At 35.1% G+C, this 19,398-nt stretch overlaps 2 protein-coding genes across 4 annotated transcripts in view; both read left to right on the plus strand.

The window, feature by feature from the left end:
• Nucleotides 1–5,718, plus strand: part of LOC127856221 (heat shock 70 kDa protein 12A-like) — a 138,404-nt gene extending 132,686 nt beyond the window's left edge. For all 3 annotated transcript variants that reach the window (XM_052392298.1, XM_052392297.1, XM_052392299.1), the window contains 4 exons: nucleotides 1,025–1,357; nucleotides 1,680–1,898; nucleotides 2,079–2,235; nucleotides 2,591–5,718. In XM_052392298.1, the coding sequence (XP_052248258.1) occupies nucleotides 1,046–1,357; nucleotides 1,680–1,898; nucleotides 2,079–2,235; nucleotides 2,591–3,660 (1,758 nt within the window). In that variant the 5' untranslated portion in view covers nucleotides 1,025–1,045 and the 3' untranslated portion in view covers nucleotides 3,661–5,718. The remainder of the gene's footprint in view (nucleotides 1–1,024; nucleotides 1,358–1,679; nucleotides 1,899–2,078; nucleotides 2,236–2,590) is intronic.
• A 516-nt stretch (nucleotides 5,719–6,234) lies between these two features.
• LOC127855871 (heat shock 70 kDa protein 12B-like) overlaps nucleotides 6,235–19,398 on the plus strand; it is a 169,146-nt gene continuing 155,982 nt past the window's right edge. Inside the window, exon 1 of the mRNA XM_052391762.1 lies at nucleotides 6,235–6,282. Within this exon, the coding sequence (XP_052247722.1) occupies nucleotides 6,265–6,282 (18 nt within the window). The 5' untranslated portion in view covers nucleotides 6,235–6,264. The remainder of the gene's footprint in view (nucleotides 6,283–19,398) is intronic.

Raw genomic sequence — 19,398 nt, forward strand, 5'->3', positions numbered from 1 at the left:
TGAGACACGGTACATGGTTAGTTCATAAATGGTTTATCTTTTTGTATTATGAAGGAAGAAATTCAAGGAAGATTTATATATTTTTGCCAAATTATGAGAAAATTCCTACAGCAAACAGCATGAACTGGATGATCAGTACCTATTTCAACAAAATAATACTTAAAAATAGTGCAATATAGCAGTTGCTATTCCAGCATGTAGAGTAATTACTGTGCTTCAAATACTTAAATTTTTATAGTACTCAATGAAAAATGGATAAAGATATAGTATCGTTTGATACGCGGTATGCATGATATTGTTGACACTTCGATTCCCGATAAAGCGCACTTAGGATAACGGAGACTCTCAGCAAAATGGTCACTCTGAAATCCGAGTTTTATCTTCTACTTCAAATGCGTTTATTTATTACCAAGGTGTTTGCTATTCTAGCATGTAGATTAATTCCTGTGCTAAAATACTGAAATTTGATAACGTTAAATGAAATGTGAACGTAGCCAGGGCATGTTTTAAAAAGTGGTATGCATGATGTTGCAAACACTTTGATAACTGACACGTCGGATAATGGAGACCTTCAACAAATATGGCACGCTGAGATGTTGTTGTCAGGCGAGAGTGCCGAGATGTAGTGTCTTAATTGAATATGCCAGGAAAAAAAATCATGCTCATATTCCAAAAGGAAAAGACAAATTAAGCAACTATTCGTTGATTCGTTTTTAATTTACGTCAATTGTTTATTATTACATGCTTTCCTATAACAGTATTCAACAGCAAAGTTTGTTGTTCTCTGTTATTGAAGTGCCATTCGTAATCAAAGTATCCGCATTACCGTTGTGAACGTCAACCGTTATCACTTGTCATTTAGTAAAAGGCGGTCAACAATTTGCATGTTTGGCAACGAACACGTGTTTGCTATTTTTGGCGTTCTATATATCGAGATGCAATCGCCAAACAGAACTATGCAAATAGAAAACAAAAATTAGTAATACAAGTATAGTTTTGCAAATTGTTTAGGTCTGCTTTTCAGATTCAATGTAAATTTTGAAAAATGGGCGACACACATTTCATTGTGGCTGCAATAGACTTCGGGACGACTTATTCCGGATACGCGTTCCAGCTTACACAAGACTATGACTCAAAGAATCCTACCCTTAAGATAATGAGTCCCCAAGCCTGGAACGGCGGAAGAACACAACTGACGTCAATGAAAACTCCGACATGTCTTCTGTTAGATAACAACGGCGATCTGGACTGTTTTGGTTATGAAGCAGAAGACAGATACGCGGACCTTTGTTTGGACAATGACCACGGTAACTGGTACTACTTCCGACGATTTAAAATGAGGCTCCACGATTCCAGCGTGAGTATGCAAAAATGGAATTCTGATGCAAAGCAAGACCAATGTTTTTAAACATGTTTTTGTTGTCATTAAAATCAAATAAAGCTCATTGTTTAGCAATAAATTATATCTTTGTATCATGACAATTGGGTCTTAGCGAACGCTTTATTGAATAATAAGATAATATACTTTACAGTGAATGGACTACTGCAAATTTGATTTGACATACCATTTCGCATGCCCTGTTCTATTTATCAAGTCAGCTACATTTTATGTAATATTTGAAAATTGCTAAACACTAACTACACGTGGCATTGCTAACGTCATGTATTACTTTTCTTAGGGCCTGGGTACCCATACCGAAATTGCCGACGAGTCTGGTCGTAGGTTACCAGCGATCAAAGTGTTCAGTCGGTCAATAGAAGCACTGACAGGTCATCTGTTTAAACTTCTTGAGGACAAAAGCATCAGTGTCAAACCAACTGAAATCAAATGGTTGCTTACAGTTCCCGCCATATGGGACGACACGGCAAAAGGTTTCATGCGAGAAGCTGCCAAGAGAGTATTCATTTATCAAATATTATTATGTTCTAAATACCTTTGCTCTAAGATTAAAGACATAGTATTATTGGGTGCACATATTCTCTTCAAAGCAAAACAATGTGCGATTGTTAAGACGAATTGAAACTATACTAATTTAAATGTGATCCATTACCTGAATACGTTCACCTTTTTTATTCAGGCCGGCATTCCATCTGAAAATCTGACAATATGCCTTGAGCCCGAGGCTGCTTCCCTTTTCTGTCAGTATCTTCCGGTTGAGAAGTTCAGCATGTGTGGAGAGAAAGGTTTCTCTGACTCAAAGCCTGGAACCACGTACATGATCGTTGATCTCGGAGGTAATACATGCGGATGAATGTCTTCGTGGCTTCAAAATGCTTTTTAAGACTTGTTTTCATTTGGGATCCCAGTCTGTGACTTGCTTCTTTCACTTTGTTCACCAACCTTTACAAAATTAATCATAACAATTAATGTACCGTCTATAATTGATACCTATATATTACTTTTAAATGCTAAACTTTAAACATATAAAATATTGTTTTACTTAAAGCCACCGGCATTGGCCAAAATGATGTTAAATTCTTCAAAATTTACAAGATAAAATAAATTTATTTCTCTCTTAAAAAACACTTTAAGTTTTTCATTAAATGTATAGTCATGTGAAGTTCAAAACACTGTTTCCCTTTCCTGTAGGTGGCACGGCGGACATAACTGTTCACGAGAAGGTTTCTGCCGGCAACCTGAAAGAAGTACATCGAGCAAGTGGAGGACCCTGGGGTGGGACATTCGTTGACAGCGAGTTCATCCAACTGATCAGCTCTATTGTAGGAGGTCCCATTATGGCCGCCTTCATGAAGGAGCAAAAGTATGACTACTTAGAACTCATGCGTGAATTCGAAGCAGTCAAGAGGAAGATTGGTCTCGGCACGAAAGACACGATCAACATGAAGCTACCCGTGTCTTTGAACGAGACCTGTCTAAAAGTTGTAAAGAAAGATTTAAAGCAGCTCATCAAAGACGCAAGAAAAGATAAGCAGATAACCTTCGTCAGCGATAAGGCAAAGTTTGATGCAAAGCTTCTGCAAGGTTGCTTTCGCAAGGCAACTGATAAGATTGTTTCTCATATGAAAGGCATATTTGAAAAAGAACCATGCGGAAAGAAAATTTCTATGATACTGATGGTCGGTGGTTTTTCTGAGTCGCCATTCGTCCATGACGTGATAAAAGATGCGTTCGGAAACAAAGCCGGGTTGTCGATTCTGATCCCAAATGATGCTGGAATATCAGTTGTTCAAGGAGCCGTCGTATATGGTCGACAGCCGAAAACCATTACGTCTCGTATTCTAAGATTCACATACGGGGTGAAAGTCTCTCCTGAATTCGTACAAGGAAAACACGATCCAAAACGTCACACGGTCCTAGACGGTGTCGAGAGATGTGATGGTTGCTTTTTTAAGTTTATCGACATCGGTACCACTGTGGAGATCGGTCATAAGGTTACTGAAAAATATAAAAACGCAGTCGCCAATAGTACGTCAGTGACTGTTGAAGTATTCATAGCCGATGAAACTAATTCTTCACCAACTTATGTTGAAGAACCAGGTTGCAGATCCATTGGGTCACTCGACGTTACCATTAAAAAGTCACCAAAAATACGAGACATTGCAGTCGAGTACATTTTTGGTGATACCGAGCTTCATCTGACGGCGTATGACATAGAGACCAAAGAACCTTGCCAAGCCAATCTAAGAATGTTCGAATAAAAAAGATCAAGACTGCAGACATTAGGATATAAGAATTCTTTTAAAAGTGTTAGCCGTTAAAATACACGTATAATTGTACAACAAACAGCAGTCATTGTGTAACACATTAGCACATTTTTTAAATGTATTTGAGATTGGATTAAAGTAATATATTTAGTAACCCATACGTCCAAAATGGGTGGCCCTTTATCGAGAGTGGTGTCATTATATTCGACTAACACTTTCTTGTATACATGTAATTGTATTTTGTTGTTAGCATGCTTTTTAGACAATGTATTTACCTTCTAATTGATTGGTGCACACAAATGTTTGTGTTTCAACGATGCACATTATCTTAGAAAGCCTATATACCTATATGCCTATAACAGGTGTTTTCATTGTATTCATTGGGTTGTATGTTGAACAGCAGTTTTTGTTTTATTTTATTTTGTTGTGTTTTTACATTTGTTTTTTTTTAATTCGCTAAAAAGGTTGTATATGTTAAGAGTTGGTTCCTTTTTATAGAAGAAATTAATGTGAGCATAATACTTCCTGTTACAGTTGCATACTTTGCAATTATCTGTGAATGTTAGATTTTATGTATAACATACTTGTATTTAGAATTTATTTTTTAAGATTTTATGGAATATAATGTATTTGTGAAGTAATCAAGAATTTATCTTTATATTTTATATTATAGTTCATAATTGTGTTGTAATAATGAATTTATTTTTCTATTTTATTTAATAGTATAATTATACTCATTTATAAGCTTAATTCCGTTGTACCTTAGTGATGTTGCTGATTTTTCTTGTGTTATTATTGCATTATTGCGACTTGTATTTACCTTCGACATAATTGCCACGTCATGCAAAAATTGGTCTTATACCAGACCAGCCTGCGCATTCGCCCACACTGGTCAGCAGCTAATGATACCGAGAGATCCCGCGAGAGTTTATAACGGAACGGGTAGATTGCGCGACTGAACAGACTGGTCTTGAGTTACGCTGGACGCGTATGGCATTTTGCCCATTTCGCACTGTGCATTACAACCTTAAAGTAATCGTGCATGACAAAGCTTGACATCGTCACAAACCCTTTATGATAATCAACAAAAAATGTAATCACACACACGGCTTTGCAAGTAAACAACCAACAAACTTTATCACATTAATTTGTTATTACATATCGTTTTGTGTATTTAAAATATGAATTTTATTATTATTTATACGAAAAAAAGTTATCATGTGTAGATGGACATTGGCTATTGACGTACTAGTACCTTCTAAATAGATATAACACGCCTATGCTATCTTTATACAGAAAGTTGATGACTTTAGTCGAAATTCAGGAAATACACTTGGCTTTGATGTGTTTACCCCAGCATGTGTACATATCTGGTGCATATTTGTTGTTACAATCAATTTAAATGATTATAAAATTTGTTTATTTTTAGTGTCATTCAAATAAACTCTTGATTTGCCGATTATTTGTTCAAACTAGTGAGTGATGCAAATCCCACTAGTGAGTGATGCAAATCCCACTAGTCAGTGATGCAAATCCCACAACTGAATGATGCAAATCGCACTAGTTAGTGATGCAAATCCTACAAGTGAATGATGCAAAAGGCACTAGTGAGTGATACAAATCCCACTAGTGAGTGATGCAAATCCCACTACTGAGTGATGCAAATCCCACTAGTGAGTGATGCAAATCCCACTAGTGAGTGATGCAAATCCCACTAGTGAGTGATGCAAATACCACTAGTGAGTGATTCAAATCCCACTAGTCAGTGATGCAAATCCCACTAGTCAGTGATGCAAATCCCAATAGTGAATGATGCAAATCCCAATAGTAAATGATGCAAATCCCACTAGTCAGTGATGCAAATCCCACTAGTGAGTGATGCAAATTGCACTCGTGAGTGATGCAATCCCACAAGTGAATGATGCAAATCGCATTACGTAATTCAAGTCGCATTTAGACATGACACATATTAAATGCAATGCTTATTTACAGTGACGGAAAACATGGTACACAATGATTTACGAATAATATTTAAAACGAGACCTTAATTTTGATGATTGGTGGATCTTATCTTTGTTTCCATACCTTCAGCACGAGATTAAACGATACTTGGGAAACATACAAAATAAGAGACTATTTTCTTTTTTCGATCAACTAGTTGTTTAATTGTAAAGCATTTAACACTAAACCTTAGTTTTAGTGCCAGAGATGGCAATACTAAAATGATTTTACTTATTTATATTTATTTAAATAAAATAATCTTGTTCAAATATCATTATTTGAGGTACAAATATATAGCTGCACGTCAAAACTTATGAAATCCACAATACAAATTCTAAAAACAAAAATATAACAATACAAAATATATTTCGTTATAAAATTTGCCCGATTTTACATCATAAGTCGATCACATTGTCTTAAAAAAGACATAGTCATGCACGTCCCTTACCACATTCACTGCGATTAACCAAAATGGATAATACCGGAACAAAAAGTGCTTTTCCGGCTAGGCTAAATTATGAGTTGGGTTCCTGTCTTACAGAAACCATTACAGGGTGCAGGATCACATGGCTTTGTGGGGTTCACAATTGAACGTTAATGGATCGAAACACACTGGTTAGTGGTGATTTTTTTCAAATAACTTTTTTGAACATTTTTTTTTAAATGTCAACTAGTGCATAAAAGAGCGTTTTGTATGATGCTTGGTCACGGTTATGCAGCACTCAACGTGAAATATTGGCACCGATTTCAGGCGTATTAAAGGATTTATTCTTAAATCTTAAGATATCAAAGGAAGAATTTCAAGGAAGAATTATTGATTTTTGTCAAATATGAGAAAATTCTTTCGGAAAACAGCATATACTGGGTGATCAGTACCTATTTCAACAAAATAATACTAAGAAATATTGCAATTCAGTGGTGGCTATTTTAGCATGTAGAGTAATAACTGTGCTTCAAATACTTAAATTTTGATAGTTCTCAATGAAAAATGAACGAAGATATAGTATCTTTTGATAAGAGGTATGCATGATTTTGTAGACACTTTGATTCCCGATAAAGGCCACTTAGGATAACGGAGACTCTCGGCAAATTGGGCACTCTGATATCCGAGTTGTATCTTCTACTTGAAATGCGTTTATTTATATTGTTACTATTCTTACCAAGGTGTTTGCTATTCCAGAATGTAGATTAATTCCTGTGCTAAAATACTGAAATTTAATAATGTCAAATGAAATATGAACGAAGACAGGGCATGTTTTAAAAAGTGGTATGCATGATGTTGCAAACACTTTGATAACTGACACGTCGGATGATGGAGACTTTTAACAAATCTGTCACACTGATATGGTGTAGACCGTCGAGAGTACCGAGATGTCGTGTCTTAAATGGACCGTTTCACAGATTTTGGCATGTATTGAAGTTTGTCATTAAATGCTTTATATTGATACATGTAACATTCGATCTAAAATGCTCCAGTACAAAAATGATAAAATTTAAGAAAGAAAAAAGTAACCCTCACCTGGGCTCGAACCACTGACCCTGGAGTAAAACTCTATCGCCTAGACCACTCGGCCATCCGTGCTCATACATTCGGTTACGTATTTTATACTTTATATAAGCAATCCTCGTAGTATCACAAAATATAACGACAACAACAGAACTCTCCAAATTATTCAATCGTTTGGCTTTGCTACGCTTTATAATTGCAGGTTTTTAAATCGTCAAAAGATGCATATAATGGATATTTTAGGGCTTGGTAAATGTTCAGTATTAATGTTTCCTCACAAATATCACAACTACAACGAAAATTTGCGAATATGAAACTTTTTTTTTCAATTTACCGAAACGTGAAAAGGCCCCTTTAATTTAAAATGCCATGAAATTCCAAAGGGATAAGAAAAATGAAGCAATTTTTTGGTGATTCGTTTTTAAATTACGTTAGTCCAGAAATTGTTAATTATTACATGCTTTCTATAACAGTATTCAAAAGCGAATTGTGTTGTTCTCTGTTATCGAAGTGCCATCCGTTATCAAAGTATCCGCATTACCGGCGTGAACGTCAACCGTTATCACTTGTCATCTAGCAAGAGGCGATCACCAATTGCATGTTTGGCAAAGAACACGTGTTTGCTATTTTTAACGGTTCTATATATCGAATTGGAATCGCAAAATAGAACTATGCAAATAGCAAACCAAACTTAGTATTGCAGTTATATTTTTGCATATTGCTTTAAGTCTACCTTTTAGATTCAATGTCAATTTTGGAAAATGGGCGACAAACATTTCATTGTGGCTGCAATAGACTTCGGGACGACTTATTCCGGATACGCGTTCCAGCTTACACAAGACTATGATTCAAAGAATCCTACCCTTAAGATAATGAGTCCCCAAGCATGGAACGGCGGTAGAACACAACTGACGTCAATGAAAACTCCGACATGTCTTCTGTTAGATAACAACGGCGATCTAGACTGTTTTGGTTATGAAGCAGAAGACAAATACGCGGACCTTTGCTTGGACAATGACCACCGTACCTGGTACTACTTCCGACGATTTAAAATGAGGCTCCACGATTCCAGTGTGAGTATGGAGATCTGATCCAAACCAAGACATGTTTTAAACATGTTTTCGTTGTCCTTAAAATCAAATGAAGCACATTTTTATGCTCCCTATATATATATATATATATATATATATATATATATATATATATATATATATATATATATATATATATATATATATATATATATATATATATGGGGAACATATAGTTGCCAGTTTGGGGTTCATAACTTACTTCCGTCACACTTTTGTTACCGTTTCTCATAGCGCATTCAATATTTTACCAATCTCTTACATATTTGGCATGTAGGTACCTTGCATGGACCTTTTGATGAGGTTTGAGGTCACTGGGGTCAAGGTCAAGGTCGCCGAGGCTAATAATAGATTTTTCTGTCACAATTTTGTTACAGTATATCATAGCGCCTTCCACATTTTACCGTTCTCTTGCATATTTGGCATGTAGGTACCTTGCATGGACCTCTACCTTTTGATGAGGTTTGAGGTCACTGGGTCAAGGTCATCGAGGCTAAAATAGATTTTTCGGTAACAATTTTGTTACAGTTTCTCATAGCGCCTGCAATATTTTACCGATCTCTTACATATTTGGCATGTAGGTACCTTGTATGGACCTCTACCTTTGGATGAGGTTTGAGGTCACTGGGGTCAAGTTCAAGGTCACCAAGGCTAATAATAGATTTTCTCAAGGTCACACTTTGGTTACAGTTTCTCATAGCGCCTTCAATATTTGATCGATCTCTTATATATTTGGGATGTAGGTACCTTGCATGGACCTCTACCTTTTTGATGAGGTTTGAGGTCACTGGGTCAAGGTCAAGGTCACTGAGACTATTAATCGATTTTTTCAAGGTCACACTTTTTTCCACACAATTAAACCATATATCGACAAAGCATCATTGGGGAGCATCCATCAGTTTTACTGATATCCTTGTTTTCAGCAACATGTTATACCTTTGGCATATTATATCATGACAATTGGGTCTTAGCGAACGCCTAATTGAATAATAAGTTAATATACTTTAAAGTGAATGGGTTAATACAAATTTGATATGACATACCATTTCGCATTTCCCTGTTCTACTTATCATGCCAGCTATTTTTATGTAATATTTTAAAAGTGTTAAACACTAACTGCACGCGGCGTTGCTAACGTCAAGTCCTATTTTTTGTATAGGGCCTGTCAAAGTGTTCAGTCGGTCAATAGAAGCATTGACAGGTCATCTGTTTAAACTACTAGAGGACAAAAGCATCAGTGTCAAACCAACGGAAATCAAATGGTTGCTTACAGTTCCCGCCATATGGGACGACACGGCAAAAGGTTTCATGCAAGAGGCTGCCAAGAGAGTAATCATTTAACAAATATTATTATGTTTAAACATCTTAAGCAAGACTTAAGACATGATATTATTGGGTGCACACATTCTCTACAAGGCAAATAAATATGCGATTGTTCATGGGAAACGATACTAATTTAAATTTTTTCAAATTGGATCAATTACTATTATAAGTTGAACTTTTTTATTCAGGCCGGCATTCCATCTGAAAATCTGACAATATGCCTTGAACCAGAGGCTGCTTCCCTTTTCTGTCAGTATCTTCCGGTTGAAAAGTTCAGCATGTGTGGAGAAAAAGGCTTCTCTGACTCAAAGCCTGGAACCATGTACATGATTGTTGATCTCGGAGGTAATATATGCGGATAAATATCTAAGTGGGTTCAAAATGCTTTTAAGAATAGTTCCAGTTCGGGACTATGGTCTTTTACTTTCTTTCTTTACTTCAATCGCCAACCATTACGGTATAAGTCATACAACCAATAGTTACCTCTATAACTGATGCCACTATTTAGTTTCTGCCTTTTCATTTTAGTTGAGAGATTCTATAAAAAATCAAGATTTGTTTAATCCAATGCCACTTGCCGTGACCAAACGATACTTTGTTCATCTAAATTTACCATTTAAAATGAATTGATTTTTTTCTTTAACCAGTTTATGAAATTTACTTAATTTATAGTCATGCTAACTTACAAAAACAACTGTTTCCCTTTCCTGTAGGTGGAACGGCGGACATAACTGTTCACGAGAAGGTATCTGCCGGCAACCTAAAAGAAGTACATCGAGCCAGTGGAGGGCCCTGGGGTGGAACATTCGTGGACAGCGAATTCATCCAACTGATCAGCTCCATTGTTGGAGGTCCCATCATGGCCGCCTTCATGAAGGAGCAAAAGTATGACTACCTGGAACTAATGCGTGAGTTCGAAGCAGTGAAGAGAAAGATTGGTCTCGGCACAAAAGACACGATCAACATGAAGCTGCCCGTGTCTTTGAACGAGACCTGTCTAAAGTATGTGAAGAAAGATTTAAAGCAGCTCATCAAAAAGGCAGGAAAAGATAAGCAGATAACCTTCGTCAGCAATAAGGCAAAGTTTGATTGAAAGCTTCTGAAAGGTTGCTTTCGCAAGGCAACTGATAAGATTGTTGCTCACATGAAGGGCATATTTGAAAAACAACCATGCGGAAAGAAAATTTCTATGATATTGATGGTCGGTGGTTTTTCTGAGTCGCCATTCGTCCATGACGTGATTAAAAATGCGTTCGAAAACAAAGCCGGATTGTCGATTTTGATACCAAATGATGCTGGAATATCAGTTGTTCAGGGGCCCGTCGTATATGGTCGACAGCCGAAAACCATTACGGCTCGTATTCTTAGATTCACATACGGGGTGAAAGTGTTTCCTGAATTCATACAAGGAAAACACGATCCAAAACGTCGCAATGTCGAAGACGGTGTCGAGAGATGTGACGATTGCTTTCGTAAGTTTATTGACATCGGTACCACTGTTGGGATCGGTCAAAAGGTAACTGAAAAATATAAAAACACAGTCGCCAATAGTACGTTAGTAACTGTTGAAGTATTCACTGCCGATGAAACTAATTCTTCACCAACGTACGTTGACGAACACGGTTGCAGATCCATTGGATCACTTGATGTTTTTTTTTTCACTTGATGTTTCCATAAAGAAGTCATCAGAGATACGAGACATCGCAGTCGAGTACATTTTGGGTGATACGGAGCTTCATCTTACGGCATATGACATGGAGACAAGGGAACCGTACCAAGCCAAACTAAGAATGTTCGAATGAGGAAGATGCTGACTGCAGACAATATGAAATAACTATACTATGAAAAGTTCAAGCCTTTAAAAACACTCCTCATTGCAAAAATAAACAGCATTCATTAAGTTGACCATTAGACAATTATCGCAATGTGATTGAGATTGGATAAAATAACTTAGACATATATTAAGTGTCCCATACCTTAATAAAGCTGCCCCTTTATCTTGAGTGATTACAATATAATCCACTAACCCTTTCCCGTTTAATTGTATGTTGTGTTTAGTATGCTTGTTTGTTTCAGACGGTCGTTTATATAATACTTCCATTTTTATTAATTGTTGCACTTAAATGTTTGTCTTACAACGGAGCAAAGTACGATATAAAACGTATATGACTCTATGTATTTTCATTTCATTCATTGGGTGGTATGTTTTTACATGAAAGAAGTCAATGTTTTATTTAAATTTTCCATTTTAGATATGACTTTCTTATTTGACTTATATGATTGTTCATATGCTTAGAGTGTGTTCCTTCTTACCCAAGGAATTAGTGTTAATTGTTAACATAATATGTCCAACTGCTGATGCATTATCAATTATCTGTAATTTTTTTTTTATAGATTTAATGTAATAATTTGCAAGCATTATAATTGATACTTTATTATTATATGTTATGTTAATATATATAAATTTGTTATAATCAAACAAATATGGCATCAGACATAATGCTTTAAGAGTAAACAACCATAAAACTTAATACACATTTAATATTTAATCTTTTATTTCATATCAAGAGAAATTATGTTTATGAAAATTGTTAATGATATGATTATTTATACATACAAAATTATTATATGTTGATGGCAAGTGGCGTTAAACATTCTTGTAAAAAGATATAAAAAAAACATATGTAGTATCTTTACACAGAATGTCTATGACAGGACGAAATACGAGTGTTATGCTTTACTTTTATATGTTTACTCTTCTATGTGTACATATCTGGCTTGTTATAATCAGTTTAAATGATTATACATATGTTTATTGTTAATGTCATTAAAATAATCTGTGTGCCAATTATTTGTTTCCATTATTGAGTGATGCAAATCCCACGATTGATCGATGCAAATCGCATGCAGTGATGCAAATCGTATTTAAAACAACGTTTATTAAACCTGACGAATAACTAGGTACCCACAGGTATACGAATGATATTGGAAAACGAGCCATGTATTTTTATTGGTGGATTTATATCTGAGTTTCTATACCTTCACGCGAGACGAAAAAATACATAGGAAACAATTAAAATAAGACATTATTTTGATCTCAAACACATATTGAGTTGGCTGTATACAAACATTTGTATATTTACCCTGATGTTTAATCTTTTCATAGATTTTAGCACATTCATTTGATACCATTTATGTGCAATTTAAAGATTGCATACGTTTGAATTAAGTGAGATTAAATAGATTTAAAAAAAGCAATGCTATATTGTTGAGGTAACTCGGATGGCAAAATTGTTTACGATCCTATAAGAACACAGACTCATTCTGAAGTTTCGGTCTAAACGGCACTGAAGGTTTAAATATATTGTATGTTAAAAACATGCCAACATCGGAACGCGAGGTATTCCTACGTCATATCACCCCTGTTATCAGTTTTGCTGTATGTCGGACGTTGACCGTCATTTTCCATTGGTCAGTTGTTCCAACTAGGAAGTTTTGAACATTCCGCTCTTTATTTCCATTATGGAATGCAAAGTGACCTGTTTACTGATGCGGCGAATAACTTAAACATCATTATTGTATGCTCTCATGAAAAAAACAGTGACTTGAAACTGTAATATTTCTGTTTAAAGAAAGCATAATTACAGTAAAAATGTCTCGATAATTGTAACTGTTTCAATTCGGAACGTCCGAACATTTAACAGCCGCGCTACAAAAAGTACGCGAGTAACGTTACGGTCCAGTGTCGATTGAAGCGAGCTAAACTAATTAAGTTTCTGGGAAAAGTTATGAGACAGTTTCATTATAAAAGATTTTCAAGAAGACGAACCCGTTACGTGTTTTATCCCATTAAGATGAGAAAGCTCAGAATGGAAAGACAACCAGCAAAGTTACATAATGTTATGATAATTTGAATATTTAATATTTGACAAAAAGTGAAACAGAAAAAACTTCATTAGTCAAGGAGCAATGGTGTTTTGGAAATTTTGCACTTATATTTTACAAAATGAACGTCATTCTGGAAAACTTAACCCATTTATGCCTAGTGAACTCTCCAACTTTTCTAAATTGGATCTTACAGAAATTCCTTTAAGCAAACAGCTCATCTGGGTCTACGCTGTTTGCCAAGGCCTTTTTTCTAGACGCTAGGCATACATGGGCTTATGCTTGTGCGTCAGGTACATCCCATATACCGGTAATCATGCGCAGTCCAATAGGCTTAACATGGGCGACACTTTCCTCTTTTATGAAACTTTTTCCTTTTAATGAAGTCTCATCTAAACCAAAATCCAGTTTCGGCGGAAAGTGTCGTCCCAGGTGAGACTATGCGGACTTCACAGGCTTATATCGGACGACACTTTGCGTACAGCTATTAATCCCATTATTCACAGAACTGCGTGAATGGTCTCCCCTTCAGATGCGCCGCATTGACGATTTATCCGTTGTTGTTTTCAATTTAAGAAAAGGTTAATCATTTGTTTGATTCTTTGTATTTAACGAGAAGTAAATTATTATTATCATAAATGACGGTTTGCAAGATAATTCAATCCAGTATTGTGATGGCGGGAAAGTATATACAAATGTACTAAGCTAAACTGCCGTCCTTATAAAATTATCATACTAAACCGCAAATACTTGATAGTCTTAATCTGTTTGCACAAATTTTGAAATACCTGTGCGTTGATAACTTATGTTGTTTTTGTGTGAGAAAAAGGTCAGCTTTTTAAATTATGTGATATTATTGTTTGTGCCTTAATCGTTTAAGGCAGATTACATAGTTTTTAACAATTATATGTGTTTGTTGCATGCGTTTGTCCGTAGTCTATTTGTAATATGATGTGTCGAAAATTGCTCAGTTGAAAATTGAGTGTAATTAGTTTTGTCTCCTGGTGCAGCTGATGCCTTAGTTTGTAAATATTCAGTTATTGTGGTTATTGGTGGAAATAAGTTCTTCTTTGAAATTATTGTATTATAGATTTTAAAAAGGGAATTAATTCTCTCTCGACCGCAAACTTAAATACACAACAGTGATATCCCCTGATATTCGAACATTGGGCTGATAACTTAACAAGCAAGCATATTCAGTTTTTTAGTTGGTCGCGTAGCGACCAGCTCATGTTGTTACTCAAAATTTTAAGTCGGTTCGGCTAATCTACGGAGAGCCTACTACCTGCCACATCCGCGCGAGAAAGAGTTGTATAATTTATGCAACAGGTTTGAGTTCTCCAACTATATTTATTCACAAATGGAAACATAATGTGAATATCGTGTTAAATGTAATAGTTTCGAATGGAGCTTGATATATAGAAAAGAATCAATAAACAATCATTGTATTATACATGTTGAGGAAAAGATTGTTTATGAATGATTAAGACTGTTTATGAATGATTAAAATAGTCCACTTTCTTCTGCGTCTTCATTACGTAGTATTTTCTGCTCAGCCCATTCATAATCTGAGGCTATTAATAGATACGGCTGCTGATAAACAAGGGATAGTCCAATTGCACGGGTGATATCAACGCAATAGTATCAGGTTACGCTTGTTAATCTGAAGCTATTAATAGATTCGGGAAAACAACGCAATTGTATAAGGTTACGCTTGTTTATATACTCAATTTATAAAACGTTGAAAAAATGAGCTCAACAATAACATCAGGGATACGATAGACAACAACAAAAATGCTTCATAATCTCTAAAACCGAATATAACAAACAATTAAATATAACACGAATGATCTGTTTCGTAACCTCGTTTATGCTTCTACAGCGGGGGTTTCTTGGAAACGTTCTTTTGTTCTCAACAGATAGCGGCGATTTTTTGTATTTACTGGTGCTAACAACGAAATAGTAGAAGGTTAAGCTTGTTTATATTCACAGTTCTCAATTTATAAAACGTTGGACATGAATTCACCAATTACTACAGGTATACTATAGACAATCTCAAAAATGCTTTATAATCGCTAAAACCGAAAACGACTAAATAGAACAAGAAATATCTTTTTAAAATGTAGTCGGCGTAAACGCTGACTTTGAAATAAAGTTTGCAATTTACTTTTCTAAAAAAATTAATAAAATAAAAACACAAGTTTAGCTATTGTGGTTTTTTCACTTATAAGTTGCATATTCACCGCATGAAATGTGTGTTGTCAGTGTCAAACCACACATTAGTGTAAGAAGATAAAAAATATACTACGGGAGTGCACATCATATGTGTCTTCACATGCCTTATTATGAGTATATTTCTTCACTATCGAAATATATCGTACGTTAATGTTTGATTTAAACGCAGTTTTCTTCCGACAAATTTAAATCACACTGTCAAGCATGGATGAGACACTGCTGGTGTGATGTAGAAGCAGTGTTATATTTATAGCTAATGAAACAAGTACACACTTTCAGTTATATTTGACTAAATTATTACAACATACAAACATACCGCAATAAAGAAAATATAACACGCTCTGTAAAAGCTTGTAAAAGCTTAAATTAAAAGCTTGTCAATGCTTAAAGTAAAAGCTTGTCAAAGTCGCTTAATGAATTGTTTAATCCAATTACACAAAATAAACAATAACAGTTATGTATGCATAAATACGAGAGGCGCACAGATTATATTTGAAAAAAAATAATGATGCAAAATAAGAATGGCCAAAGTACCTTTATCGACGTAACTGTTCAATATGAGATCCGTTACATGCGTATATCATCTTAAAATTGATCGGTCACGATTTAAGAGTCTTGGCTATAATATTTGTATACTGTTTTCATTACTCGTCTTTAAAAGTTTTTTTTTAAAGACATTTAACATAGCTTATCGTGTTATTCTGTAGATGGCGTTAATGGATTCCCCATGTATCGTGTGTGTGTATGAAAAATTATGTGTATTACATTATGTTTGGCCCCGGTGTGTGCACATGCACTCGTATCTAATTAACTTTACTAGACTAACGAACGTTGGGACGAATTTTAGGCACAATTTCTAGTTACGACGTTGTTACCAAAATATTTTTAATTTCGGTGTTGTCTCTTGCTGTGTGTGAGTGTGTATGTGTGTGTGTGTGTGGGGGGGGGGGGGGGGCCGGAGAACTCGGAGGAAAGCCCTCTTGTCCGGTATTGTGTTACCACCAACCAAATTCACAGGCTGTCGGGAACGGGAATTACATCCTGATCGGCTATGTGAGTAGCGAGTATACTAACCACTGCGCTAGCCGGGCAGCGTCCCTATAATAAGTCCATATGAGCAGCGTCCAGAGACTTCGGAATGCATTATTCATGGTCAATAGAATTCACATTCCCTTCTTTAATAAACTGGAGAGTATGATTAGAAGTGTGACTTTGCTTCCGACCGTCTAGAAACAGTTTCATAACGTCATTTCAAAGAAACGGCTATAACACCTTATATATATGGACCTAGAAATAAACTTCAGTTCCTTTGTTGAAACAGCAAATCTCGTTGTGTTTTTCTCAATAAATAAACACCAGCTCAGACCATTAAACCATTGGCGAGAGAGTCCGCTGAACGTACTTAAAAATGTCGCTGTTTCGCCTTTTATCATGTTACAAACTTTGCGTTTCAAACCACCTAAATTTAACATAGGCTCATCAGAAGTAACAAAGTTCTTCAATATTTTACTTATTAATTTACGTCATGTTAAGGGGATGAAGTTTGGTTTTCTTCTTAGTTCAGCTTCCAATATTTTGGTGATATTTGTATACACAGTTCCTTTAGATGTGGCTTAAATAGACGATATTTAACATAAAGTCGGTAGATTACGTTTGGCGATCATACGATAGCTGTTTCTGATGGCTTCCTGTGTGGCCACATTTCGACGATATCTTAACTTTGGCATTGGAAGTCCATAATTAATATTCTTAGTTGAATTCCACTTTTATCATGCATGTTCTTAATAAAACCCAAGGAAATCGAATATCCATTTGCTTAAAACTGAGTATGAATACTCCTATACAGTACTAGTTGTGTTTATTCTTTAACAACTACCTACCACTTAAGCACTATTTTTGTCGCCGCATCATGCCATAAATAATTAACCCATTTATGCCTAGTGGACTCTCCCATACTTCTAAATTGGATCAATTTATTTGCAAAATTAGGGATGTCTATCATATTTGTTCTATATTTAGAATATTTCTCACAGAAATTCATTATGCAAACAGCGTAGACCCAGATGAGACGCCGCATCATGCGGCGTCAAATCTGGGTCTACGCTGTTTGCCAAGGCATTTGTCTAGACGCTAGGCATAAATGGGTTAATAGCAATGTTTGTTCAAACCAGATTACGATTGTACAAGATATTCTAAAAGCAATTAGCATGTTGTTGTTCTTTTCACGCGTGACTATCCAGTTGGGTGTAGAGATTGTGTTAAAATATAGCTGGGCACCTCTCGCTATCATCGCTTTTTGTCCAGTGTTTACTTTACGTTTTGAACAAGTATTGGTTTTGCCTGAAGTAGTCAGGCAATATTTGTTGTTCATAATAACTGTTTACAGCCATACTTCAAATGCCGTTCATATTTGTCTGATATTGAAGCACATTAATACATAAATAAACTTTAATAACAGTCTTCTGACCGCTTAAACGAAATGGTTCTGGCGTTTCTTTTTTATTCTCTGGGCACATGTTTTATTCACATTTATTTTTTTAAACCAACATTCGTTGACAGAGAGCGGCTCCTCTAGCCTACAATAATACTTTGATTAGAGATTCGAATCGTATCCTAAATAAGTATCAGGATAATCGTTTCCAGTATCCGATTATAAAATTTACCATAGGCTACTACCAACATCAGAACACTAATACGTTGTGTATATATGTGTATTGTTTCGTTTCAAACTATTTATACACACAGATAAACACATATAACATAATACAAATCAATAATCAAATACAGTTATATACAATTACAGTTATTTAGACATTCATTCAAACTATGCAGGCCAGTATATAATATTTTCTAAATATTTCTAAATAATTCATACATACTAATATAAATATATTAATATGTATATATATATACGTATATGTATATACAAAAGCTTCTCAAGTAAAGACCCAATGAAACAAGCATGCAAATGAAAATAATTTTAATTGCTTTTATTGGCATTTATTAAGAAACGATATAGACAGCAAAACATGTATGTTGACCAATTTACAAAATGGACAAAAAATGGTCCTCTTCGATACAGATATCCTGTTGAAGAAAATAATGATCTGATCGAACACGTTTCAAAAAACGTTTGGTATGCCTTTATCAATTAACACTCCCTAATGTTTACAGTTTGAGTATTTTTTTAAGAATTATGAAAACCGATTGGCATTCAGACAACAAGAACTACACCGAATCTTTTAAAATAAAATGTTGAAGTTCAACTTGACTTTTCAGGGACAGATTTCAAATGGCAAAATGTTAAAACTTAGTACTTGGAAAGATTTTATTTCATTTTCAGCATTGTTATAGTCAAGGATTTCCAATTTAGTCCAACATTTAGTTTATACCCTTTTGTTTAATTAAATTCGTTTTTACAAAACCTAATTTTATTGTTGAGAAATCTCATTTAAGTTGGTTCAGAGAAGGGTGCATAAACCAACATAACAGCTAATTTAATACACCCTTGGTTATAAGCTTTACGCATTATGAGGCATTATTTGTTCATGACGATGTCACTTTGTTGTGATCTTTTTTCTGCTTTTTTCTGATCATTATAAATTAGATTCTACATAAATCATGATTGTTGGCAATATGTTGTTTTGCCTAGATATCTTACTCATGTTTTCTCCTAAACTGAGCTTTACC

This window comes from Dreissena polymorpha, chromosome 13, assembly GCF_020536995.1.
Source record: "Dreissena polymorpha isolate Duluth1 chromosome 13, UMN_Dpol_1.0, whole genome shotgun sequence".
Classification (NCBI taxonomy): Eukaryota; Metazoa; Mollusca; class Bivalvia; order Myida; family Dreissenidae; genus Dreissena; species Dreissena polymorpha.